Genomic DNA, 12,751 nt, shown 5'->3' on the forward strand with positions numbered 1-12,751 from the left:
CCCTTTTAACAGTTAATGGTACTGTCGAAATTGGAAAATAGTCAAGTTCATTATAGAAATTTAGCAGGGTAAGGATTAGTCCATGCTTAAATGTAAGTAATTTCCAATGCAGATTAGAAAAAGAGTCAACTGAACTGTGCTTGATGCATGTCTCATGCCTAAATACTTAAGGTTTAATCAGTTTTTTCAGAAATTTAAACTGTACGTTCATTTGATTGTAATTGTGAATTAAAGGAAAATCAAGACAGAATAAAGCTGACTTTAAAAAGATGTCCAAAGGTATGAATATATTGTTTAAATGGACAGTACACTGAATATGGGTCAAGAGGAAAAACCGATGATCGATTCCTATTTTCAAGACAGCATAAATCCTGTATCTGGTTACCAACTCAAGACAGAATACATGCTGAATCTGGTTACCAACTCAAGACAGCATACAGCCAGTATCTGGTTACCAACTCAAAACAGAATACATGCTGAATCTGGTTACCAACTCAAGACAGCATACATCCAGTATCTGGTTACCAACTCAAGACAGATTACATGCTGAATCTGGTTACCAACAGATAAATTAAGTATTTTATACGAGAAAACTACATTCCATAAAGATAAATAGTAAGTTACTATACCTATCAACACCACTAACAAGTGAACACAGATTGGCGCTGAGTACCCCTGGCAGCATGTCATAACGTCTATCTGCCAGATACACTGTAGTGGAGCGACTCTGAGCCTCTATATCTGTCAGAGAATTGGGAGCCACAAAGTGTGTAACATCTGCTATATGAACACCAAGCTCTAGATTACCATTGTCAAGTCTCCTGTAATAATATAAATTATTTCCTTAAAATAATTTTATTCATTTATTGAGAAATAAGGTTTTTCCGTTGCTAAGGAACTGGGATTAATTTGCTTTTATCCCCGAGTTAAACTGGTTCCCGTCTTATCAATGCAGAACTGTTGTGTATGTGTAGTGAGCCGAGAACATGGCTTGCTGTTCGATATAAAAGCAAAAATCCCGTGCAAAATCTTCACTGTATTTCTACACGTCGTTCAGTAAAGTTTAACTTACCCTCCCGCCACACCCCTATAATTGCTACGCATTAATTTTGCTTTATATATCTGGTTAAAAGAAAGAGAGAAACGCCTAAACATTTAGTGTTTTTTCTTGGTATAACATGCAACATGGGTTATTTTGTATCAGTTTTGCTGCTTTTAGTATTATCCTTTCAGGATCGTTCATATTATGACATTTGTTGAAATTGTCAGTGAGCTGGTAGTGCAACGTTATGACGTCTCCGATATCCAATTACAAACACATCCAAGGAAGTTACATTAGAACATTTGGTTACACAGAAACTAAGTGTAAGGAACTTCCAGGTACTGTAAATGTTACATGGCGATGCTTGGAAATTACACATCGAGATGAATCCCGTACATGGAACTGAACTAGAGAAAGTAAGTGAATTTGTGTTTTTGACTTGTATATCAGTGTCTGTTTAATAAGTTTCTTTCCAACTTTGTGAGGATATTGGAAGTTAGATGATTACTCTAGGACGTTTTTATTCTTAAGATAAATTGAGGAAAAGAAATGATATAAACTTGTGCATTACATTTTCTTTATTATTTCATTTATGTCTAAGTTTCATTGATACGTTAAAGCTCACTGATAATAATTCTTTGTCACTTCTATCAATCAGTAATTGTTTTATTTTAATTATTAGGATTGTCGCTCAGGTAAAGTTGAGGAGATCAGGCGAAGCATCTGGTTAACGAGGGTGATAAATCTAATCGGGTTGGTTCTTTCATGGTCACGAAGTAATTTATACAGTGAATGTCGAACTATAGATAAATATAGGCATTTAGCTCCAGACATTTGTTTCGTAACTGTTCAGCCAATTTGGCATTGTCGTCTGTCAGTAATGGACATAGTCAGCTTAGTTGTGCATATGTAGGATGCGTATATAGGGGCCTATCAGTGCTATTAGGATTCCTTAACCAGTACAGCTTGCTCACGACACCAAGGGTTGTTAATTTTGAAAGATGCACATTGCTATTTAAGGTTGGTTGACCCATGTTGCTTCGGGTCACTAGGTCTCGTCCTTATAGTACTGGCGAGTCCTAGATTGCATTGCATTGCGTTGCTTGCTTGTGAAGTGCCTGTAGTGCACCACTATTGTATTTGCGAGTCTGATATTGCATTGCTTTTTTAGCAAAGTGAAGTGTCCGTAGTGCATCACTATAGTACTGGCTATCTGTAGTTCTTTTTGCGTCTTGCACAAGTGAAGTGTCTGTTGGCATCACTAGGTTATTAGTGAGGCCATTGTTGCATTGGGTTTTGTGAAGTGGTGTCTGTAAAACATCCCTTGGTGATCGTATGATAGGCCCAAACAGTCTGGTCGGTACCGGTGGTAGCCATGAGCTGTGTCACAAATATTTAATAGGTGTCGTTTCTGGTGGATAATTTTGGATCCTTCTTTTTTGTTTGAAAGCATACTTATAAGCACTAGATGTTTGGCAGTAGCTCTTGACTTATTTTGAGGTACCACTTTGGTATGAAGCCGGAGTAAGCTGAGGTCTACGGTCATGCATTCGGGTTTGGTCCGTGTAGGCTACTATATACCATTTGCAGGTTTTTCAGGATTATCGTATCGTGTATTGTTTCATGTTTACGCCTGGTTTCCTCTCGCTCAAAGATTTTTAGAGCGGCCAAAACATGCCAACTTAATCTTTCAAGTTTCTCTCACACATATCAGTTGATGCATTTACTTTGGAAATGTAAAGTTTCTCTCATATCTATTGACGCATTTACTTTTAGCAAATGTTCCTTTAAAACTAAATTTTTAAGTCATTATATGGGTTCACCATAAATTTCTTATGCATGTATTACGTTATATGCTCTTTAAATATGTAAAATATAGTAATGAGGTAAATAAAACAATGAATGTTACATGTTCTTATTTTATTTCGAATAACATGAAATAAATGAAAATCATTCTCTATTTTAAAAAAGAGAAAATCATTCCCGATACAAATAAAGTGAAAATCATCCCCTATATTACTGTTTTCAAGTGTCCTGTAATAAAGTGAAAATCATTCTCTAGAATACTTTATCAAGTCTCCCATAATAATGAGAAAATCATTCTCTAGATTTTTTTTCAAGCTTTCAAGTCTCCTATAATGAAAATCATAGGGGCCTGAACCTTGAAAATGGTTTCTGCTCAATAACTAGAAAACCACCTGACCATAGACCTTCGAACTTGGAAGCATGAATAGGCTTATGTAGATGACTTCTACTGTTTTTGGGGTCAGTAAGTCAAATGTCAAGGTCACAGGGACCCAAACCTTGGAAACAGTTTCTGCCCAATAACTTGAGAGCCACCTGAACAGGGACAAAGTAGATGACCCCTATAGTTTTTGGGGTCTATAGGTCAAAGGTTAAGATCACAGGGGTCTGGTAGTATGGTTGGACATATAAAGATAAGCTTTAATGTTTTTGGGGCCAGATTGTCAAAGGTCAAGGTTAAGTGGGTCTGAATCTTAAAAAGATTTTATGTTCAATAATTTTCATCAACTCAGAACCTTCAAACCTGATAGCATGATTGGGCTTATGAAGTAGATGACCCTATTGTTTTGGTGGTCAGTAAGTCAAAGATCAAGGTCACAGGGGTCTGAACCTTGAAAACAGTTTCTGCTCAATACTTTGAGAGCCACTCAACCAAAAACCTTCACACTTGATAGTATGATTTAGCTTATGAAGCTGATGACCTCTATTGTTTTTGGGGTCAATAATTCAAATTTCAAGATCACAGGGACATAGACATTAAACACATGACTAAGAACCTTCAAACTTGATAGCATGATCAGGTTGAATTAAGTCAAGACCCCTTTGTTTTTGGGGTCAGTCAGACAAAGGTCAAAAACTCAAGGTCACAAGGGTCTGAACCTTGAAGACAGTTTTTGCTAAAAAAAAAACCCATTGAGAACCATCTGACCCAGTATCATCAAACGCGATAGCATGACTGGGCTTATGAAGTTGAAGACCCCTACTGTTTTGGGGGTTACTAGTAGTAGGTAAAAGGTCAAGGTCGCTTTTACCACAGGACTGAAAATGGAACAACCCATGGTGGGGGGCATACATGTTTTACAAACATCTCTTGTTAACACAGCATTTCTCTGGTAAATGTAAAACAATCAATTTACTGGTGAAGAATGCCTTATCAACTGAAAGAATTATGTATATTAAATGACTATGATCACTTTTATGGTAGGTCTACAAGAAGTCTTGTCCCTTCAAATAATTTAGATAAAAAAAACTAAAAAATTGGAACATTTTAACTATGAATATATGTTAACTTAAAAGAAAACAACCTATAAACTTCAACATGAAGTAAGCAATAACTATGTATGAAACAATCATCCCAGCATATTTTAACCAAATAAATACAATGCTTTAAATTAGCCAATTTAAACTACATGTATGCAGCTGCATATCTGCGTAAAGGCAACTATGTGCCTGATTTAAACAAGAGTGCCAGACTGTCACAAAATATGCCCGTCTAAATATTCAGTTATGTAACATAAAGGTAATAAAATGTTGATGTTGTATGCCTTGTTAACCCAAAACAAGAGTAAGAAGGAATCAAGGTATTTGTGAGGTTCCATGTGGGATGAAATTGACAATCGGATCAAAACTTTTTGAATGGACAAGGCTGATTTCGCAGATTTCGAGTAATTCAAGGGCCATAACACAAGAGTGCCTAGGGCAATTTGGGTGGTTATCGAGCTTGGCTGAGATATTATCCCCACAAACACTGTCAGCAAATTTGGTGAAGATCGGATGAAAACTGTTCGACTTAAGAGAGCGGACATGCTTTTGGACTAGTGTTCACATAATACATCCCTCTCTTTCAAGAGATGGGCGTATAAGAAAGTACAAACTATCTCAAAGCCCTAGGCAATGACTGTTTTTAACAATTAACAATTCATAGCATTTATACATATTATAGCAACAGGTAATGGTTGGTAAAGCTCAGCATGCCAGTCATTGACTTACTTTACAGATAACGTATCATCAACATCTTCACAACCTTTTGGATCGATACTGAAGATGAGATGAGAATCTCTCAGATCTCGACGACTGCTAACTTCCTCTTCCGACATCTTCCAGGGGTTCTGTGTCGTGTCTTGTGGCAATTCGTTCAACTGAAATTTTGTACCTGTTATGTTATTTCAGACTAGTATAAGCCTTTCTTTTTTACAGTAACAGTAAAGAAAGCTCTCATAGCTTGCTTGGTGACTGCTTCCTTTATTTCTGAATAGTGTTTGTGCCCTGGTAAGGAACTGTTACAGTAGAGAAATCAGTCAAACTCCGCTCTCACAACTATTTGAATCCTTGACCTCCAGATCAGCAGTCTGATACTCTAAGCACCAATGTGTCTTATTTTAGAAAATTACTGTTATCAAAGTAAAACAACAAATTGATTTTTGTCAAAGGGTAGTTTTTATAAAAAGAGCAAGTAATACAATGTCGAACTTTGTTCGCTCGATCTCAAAAGGACCAGTAAAAATTTGTTAGAATTATCGGTAGTGTGAGCCATCAAAAATTCTGCATTATATACAGATTTTTCCAGGACCTAGTGATGAAATCAAGCAAAGGGTAGCGTTCAAAATATTTAAGTTCAATCAGTCAAGTAAAATGAATAAGAGTAACTGTCCTCCATGAACAGTGAACACTGTATCATAGTTTGATCCACATAATCTGTTACAGAATTCTCTCTTCTTTATTTTGCAAGAAAAACATATATACAATACATAATTCTAAAGGTCTTCCCAAGTGTAGCAGTAAAATCTTTTTGGATTTTCAAAATAACTTTAATAATGACAATTTAATGGCCAATTAATAATAACAATTTATTGCCAAAAATGGTCAAAATCAGAATTTAAAACACTTATCTTTAAGAAATTTTACAATTTCCTTTTTTGCGAAAAAAAAATCCTTTTATGCTTATTTTGATAAATTTATAAAAATCCATTCACAAATAAAGTCAAAATTTAATTTTTAAAATACAAGGTGTCAAACCTGGCTGAAAGTGGAAAATACCCCATGAAAATTGTTTCTGACAATAAATTAAAAACTAATAATAATGTTTTTAAATTTAGGAATTTCTAATCAAACACTCTCAGCATTCTTCTGAATGGTGTACAATATAAATGGTACTGTCTTATATTCAAAGAGAAATCAGGACAAACCGTTGTTGTGGAAAAGGTGGATCTAACAGTAAGCATGCTGCAGTGTTTAACAAGATCTTAATTTCAGGGTGGTTTAACAAGAGCTGTCTAATCATATCATGCCTTTTTAAAACCATAACATTGATTTTGCAGACACATTCACAAAGCAGAGTGCAAATATACTAAGTCAAAACAAGAGGATATTCTTAAAACCATCCGATGAAGTAGCCGCAAAATAGAACATCCGCTCTCTGGCCGTGTCTTACCAAATACATGTACATGGAAATTGGTACCATCTGCTTTCCTGCTTAGAGCTCAACCTTAAGTGGGAAACTTGCTTTTTTACCAAATGGTGATGAATACCATTAGGAATCAGGTATTGAGTGATTAATGTATGCTTCTTAAATAAATTAGTGTAAACTAAAACCAACCTGAGCCTCTGAGAAAGGAGGTACACGTAGATCGTTCTCAACCAGGATGGCTGCCACCTCTGCCTCAAGGTCCCCGATTTTGCCCAAACTTCGCACAAAATGACCATTGGGATAAGTAGAATCTGGTTCCCAGCTGTCAATGCGTACAATTATTCTAGAGAGAAAAATATGTACTAACATTTTACAAAATGTGAAAATGTTTTAATATTTTGGCAACAGTTATGGTTCTGGTCAAAATGGCTATTTTGTGGGGTCATGATTTTTAAGGTCTGTAACTTAAAGACAAAATGGTAAGGAGTATTAAATGAAATTTTTACATGTTTTTTGGGAGGTTTAATGTTTCATGTACCAACAAAGTTCAGGCCATATGGCAATTTTCTAGCCTTCTATCATCAAGGAAGACCACAGGTGTCCCTCCAGAGATTATTTTTGGGCATGGATAAATGGCTTCCTCACAAGATGATCTTTTCAGGCTCCAACTAAACAGGTGCAAATGATTTAAAGTCAGTGACCTTAATTATTCATCCACAGTGGCTTCTTTGTTAAGTTGTAAGTCACACTGACACACTTCGGACCATATGATTACTTTCCAGCTTATGATGATGGAGAAAACCCAAGGTGCCCCTCCAGGCAGTAGTACAGCCACGAAAGACACCAGCATCAAACCACCAACGCTCTGTAAGCTAGCTTGTTGCCTTTATCACATGATAGCCGAGGTGATATTCAAGTGATTTTAATCCAGCCATTCTATTCAATTAGCCATTAGGGGCCCATGTTATTATCAAGGCTAATTAACCTTTGGCCTGCTGGCAGCATGTGATTCTGCCTTTGTGACCAGTGCAGACCAAGATCAGTCTGATCATGGTCTGCACTATTCACAATTCAGTCAGTAAATTTTCAGTGAACACCCATTTGAATAATAAATGGTACTGCCCAAACTGAATGATGGACTAGTCCATTTTAGAAATTAAGCAGGCTAAGGGTTAAACCAGTATAAACTAACTTGTTATCAAAGTCGTCCACATTTTGTATACTTCAGTGTAGAAATTTCTTTGTATTTTATCCTGATGAAGGTCATTATATGACCGAAACCGGTAGATTTTATTAAATTAGTAAACTATACCCGGTGTTTGATGTGTTCTTCCTCTTAACTCTCATTTATAAACAGTATAAACTAAGTCAAAAAAATGGAAAGTTATTTACTTACCTATGATCTCTAAGTGCATCAACTTGACGTGTACTGATCCTGATCTTAGGAATTCTGTAATCCCATGGTATAACCAACAGTTTCCCAGCTTTCTTATCTCCCCTTCCTGTCTCCTACAGTAACACAAGCAAAACAAATCTTATACAGTGAAACACCGTTCGCTCAAGCATCGGGGCTCGCTCGAGCAATTCATGTGGTCCCGGCCAATTTCCTTCTATTTTCTATGTGAAATTACCATGGCTGAGTTGAGCATCGATAACTCGATCGCTCGAGCATGACACCTGGTCCCTGTGTATTGATTTACTCTTTGTTGCTTCTGGCTAACTCGAGCAGAGGTTTCAAAATTTTTCGCAGCTTCGGCGATCAGAATGTATCAGTTAATTAACAAGAGGACCATGATGGTCCTGAATCGCTCACCTCTTCCCACATGACCCAGTTTTGAGTATGACGTCGTTTTTTCTATTATTTGACATAGTGACCTAGTTCTTGAGGTTATGTGACCCAGTTTTGAACTTGACCTAGATATTATCAAGATAAAAATTCTGACCAACTTTTATGAAGATCCATTGAAAAATATGGTCTCTAGAGGTCACAAGGGTTTTCTATTATTTGACCTATTGACCTAGTTTTCAAAGGTACGTGACCCTGTTTGAACTTTATCTAGATATCATCAAGGTGAACATTCTCACTAATTTTCATGAAGATCTCATGAAAAATATGGCCTCTAGAGAGGTCACAAGGTTTTTCTATTTTTATATCTACTGGCCTAGTTTTTGACCGCACGTGACCCAGTTTCGAAACTGACCTAGATATCATCAAGGTGAACATTCAGATCAATTTTCATGAAGATCCATTGAAAAATATGGCCTCTAGAGAGGTCACAACGTTTTTTCATCATTTGACCTACTGACCTACTTTTTGATGGCACGTGACCCACTTTGAAGTTGACCTAGATATCATCAAGATGAACATTCTGACCAATTTTTATGGAGATCCATTCATAAGTATGGCCTCTAGAGAGGTCACAAGGTTTCTCTATTTTTAGACCTACTGACCTAGTTTTTGACCGCACATGACCCTGTTTTAAAACTGACCTAGATATCATCAACATGAACATTCAGGCCAATTTTCATACAGATCCCATGAAAAATATGGCCTTTTGAGAGGTCACAAGGTTTTTCTATTATTTGACCTACTGACCTAGTTTTTGATGGCACGTGACCCACTTTCGAATTTGACCTATATATCATCAAGATGAACATTCTGACCAATTTTCATACAGATCCCATGAAAAATATGGCCTCTAGAGAGGTCACAAGGTTTTTCCTTTATTTGACCTACTGACCTAGTTTTTGATGGCACGTGACCCACTTTCGATCTTGACCTAGATATCATCAAGGTGAACATTCTGACGAATTTCCATGAAGATCTCATGAAATATATGGCCTCTAGAGAGGTCACAAGGTTTTTCTATTTTCAGACCTACTGACCTAGTTTTTGACCGCACGTGACCCAGTTTCGAACTTGACCTAGATATTATCAAGATGAATATTCAGACCAACTTTCATACAGATCCCATGAAAAATATGGCCTTTAAAGAGGTCACAAGGTTTTTCTATTATCTGACCTACTGACCTAGTTTTTGACGGCACGTGACCCAGTTTCGAACTTGACCTAGATATCATCAAGGTGAACATTCTGACCAATTTTCATGAAGATCTTGTGAAATATATGGCCCCTAGAGAGGTCACAAGGTTTTTCTATTTTTAGACCTACTGACCTAGTTTTTGAAGGCACGTGACCCAGTTTCAAACTTGACCTAGATTTCATCAAGGTGAACATTCTGACCAATTTGCATGAAGATCTTGTGAAATATATGGCCTCTAGAGAGGTCACAAGGTTTTTCTATTTTTAGACCTACTGACCTAGTTTTTGATGGCACGTGACCCAGTTTCGAACTTGACCTAGATATCATCAAGATGAACATTCTTACCAACTTTCATAAAGATCCCACAAAAAATGTGACCTCTAGAGTGGTCACAAGCAAAAGTTTACGCACGGACGCACGCACGCACGGACGGACAACGGACGACGGACGCTGCATGATCACAAAAGCTCACCTTGTCACTATGTGACAGGTGAGCTAAAAATGTTTGCACGTCGTGAAAATTGTGTTGTCTATTCCCCTACTATCTTAAATGTTTGTTTGTCGGTATATTTGATCTGATAATGAGATTAATTATTGATGAAAGGTTAAAGAAAAGTTTTATTGATCAAATATTGATCAATTACTGTTTGCTTTAGATTAAAGCAAGTATGTTATTACTTAATACATCATAGATACGTTTTTTTTTTAAATGGCACGGGTTTGTTATTATTATGCATCGCCGTTTCCTCTGCAAATGATACTGCCGACAATTGATACAATAAAACTTCATTTTTTTCTTCATATGTTGGTCAATGTTTGGGTCGCTCGAAACCATGGATAACTCGAGCATTTTGCTCATCCCCATGCGACCTCGAGCGAGCGGTGTTTTACTGTACAATCATCTTGTCAAAACTATACTTATTATCTCAAGTTAAAGAAAGTTCTATCTTATTCTACCTTAATGGGAACAATGTGCTGAATGTCTGACTCCCTCAAAGTCTATTTCATGGGATTTAAATGCAGGAATTGAGGCAACCACAAAATATATGAAAATATGTGTCACATAAATTTTCATCATTCTAAAGTATGCTAGTTGGTATTTGTCAATTTTTTATCCAACAGGAGTATTGAATATCGAAGTATTTCCTTGATATAAACCTCATTTAGGTCAACAGCAAAAACAGTCAGTTTTGTTATGACAATGTGAATACCTCATCTTGTGAGAAGCAGGCAACATATTCCCTCCAGTTCCTCTGAAGTATGCCCACAATCTTTCCTGTAGGCATTGTATCTGCCCTGTCTGATACAGCTTTATCTCCGTCACCTTTCTCCTCTGGGAAGGGAAAAATACTCATATACAGCATAATCAAGGGAGGTAAGCTTTACAGGACTACAGTGACATTTTTTCCAGGCTTTTCTAGAGGCAGAAAATCAGCTCCATTCACCTTTCTAAAAGTATGTTCTTTCCCTCATTATTGACCAAAAAAATCTCAATATTTTTATGTAACCTGACTAAAACTCTTACCAGATTACTAGTTATATAAATTATACAATTAAAATCACAAAACAATTTGCTTTAAAGTCAATTTCTTTTGAAGTGTAACATATTTTATGGAACTACACTTTTTTGTGAATTCTCCCTATTTTAGTCATTACAGTGCGATTTTCCCTCCCAACTAGCCCTGCCACCATTATCCCAAATCTGAGAAAACACTCATTTTCTTCTTTTTTTTCAGTCTAATCACAATGTTCCCTGTTGAAATACAATATTCTAAACCCTTCTCAAAGCACAATTCTCCTAATTTTCAACGACTAAAATACAACAATCCTAACTTCTCCATCCCTGAATAAACAAAATATTTAAAATTGGCATGGAAAATAACTTCAATCTTATTTCTTTTACAATGTCTCGTACAACCATATGTAACAATTACCTCTAAGGAATACATGTTTGATGGCTTATCATTTTGTAATCTTGTAAAAATTATCCACAAGGACATTACCTGAAGCAGGATTAGATATTGTGTTTGAGCGACTCTGCCATTGAGACTTGGGTAATATTTCCACAACAACAAGGTCTCCATGGATGGCTCGGTTCCTTGCTGCCATGCCAGGGATCAGTATGTCTGAACCACTGTCCTCCGTTAGATCTACCCTGAAAATACACACATAATAATTTTTAGTTATTTTATTGTTAGGTTTAACGTCGCACTGACACAAGTATAGGTCATACGGTGACTTTCCAGCATTGATGGCAGCAAAAAAAAAGTCAACTCACTTTGTTCTCCTTATGAAGGCCTCTTGAGATGCATTACTTTTGTTCACTTGCAGAAATCCTTGCTGATACTTGCCACATTTGATACCTTTCGACAGAATCTCTAACGGAAGGTAGCCCACATAATCTGTGTCTGAAAAAAACATATAACAACACATAGAGAAATATCAAAAGTTATCCAATATCAATGTTTATTCAGAAACACATAAAAAATATCTAAGACTTATCAAAATCAGTGTTTATTAAGAATACATATGACACATAGAGAAATATCTAAGACTTATCCAGTATCAGTGTTCATTCAGAATATATATAAAACTTAACTGTGGAAATGTTTAATTTCTGTACCAGTACAATCCAATAACATAAGAGAAGTGGCCAAAAAATCATAAAATTTAATGAATAAAGGGTTATAACTCTGCTGAAAATCACAGAACTGGAAAATGCTAAAGAAATCCATAACTAGGCTTGTTAATCACAAACGATAAGGCAATAAGTAATACAGTATTATGAAACTTAATCACAAACCTTTAGTTTTATGTACCGAGACCTCTTGCAGAGACGTAAATAAATCAGTTATTCCAGGAATGATCTCTGACCAAAACCCATCAAGATAATCTCTCAGCTTCACCACAAACAAGTTCCGTGTCTTATGTCCAAAATCATACACAAACTGAAAACAATGTGAAACTTTTTTAACATTCCAATGCACTGTCTGAAAAATAAATTTGCCAGATATACAAGCAGGACGTGTTAATTCTCAACATGATACTAAACGCCATAGACTAATTACAGAATCCAAGTCATTAATACATTACAAATGGTAACAGTAATTCTTATATGAGCCGCACCATGAGAAAACCAACATTGTGCATTTGCGACCAGCATGGATCCAGACCAGCCTGCGCATCCATGCAGTCTGGTGAGGATCCATGCTGTTTGCTAACAGTTTCTCTAAT

General features: G+C 36.3%; 1 protein-coding gene across 1 annotated transcript in view; it reads right to left on the bottom strand.

The window, feature by feature from the left end:
- The window catches only part of LOC123523197 (DIS3-like exonuclease 1), a 35,098-nt gene that overhangs the window by 14,555 nt on the left and 7,792 nt on the right, over positions 1-12,751 (bottom strand). Inside the window, exons 6-13 of the mRNA XM_045300894.2 lie at positions 12,321-12,465; positions 11,796-11,925; positions 11,521-11,672; positions 10,729-10,850; positions 7,870-7,982; positions 6,663-6,816; positions 5,057-5,205; positions 630-821 (exon numbers count right to left, since the gene is read on the bottom strand). Coding sequence (XP_045156829.2) covers positions 630-821; positions 5,057-5,205; positions 6,663-6,816; positions 7,870-7,982; positions 10,729-10,850; positions 11,521-11,672; positions 11,796-11,925; positions 12,321-12,465 — 1,157 coding nt within the window. The remainder of the gene's footprint in view (positions 1-629; positions 822-5,056; positions 5,206-6,662; positions 6,817-7,869; positions 7,983-10,728; positions 10,851-11,520; positions 11,673-11,795; positions 11,926-12,320; positions 12,466-12,751) is intronic.

The sequence above is a fragment of the Mercenaria mercenaria genome, chromosome 8 (assembly GCF_021730395.1).
Source record: "Mercenaria mercenaria strain notata chromosome 8, MADL_Memer_1, whole genome shotgun sequence".
Taxonomy (NCBI): Eukaryota; Metazoa; Mollusca; class Bivalvia; order Venerida; family Veneridae; genus Mercenaria; species Mercenaria mercenaria.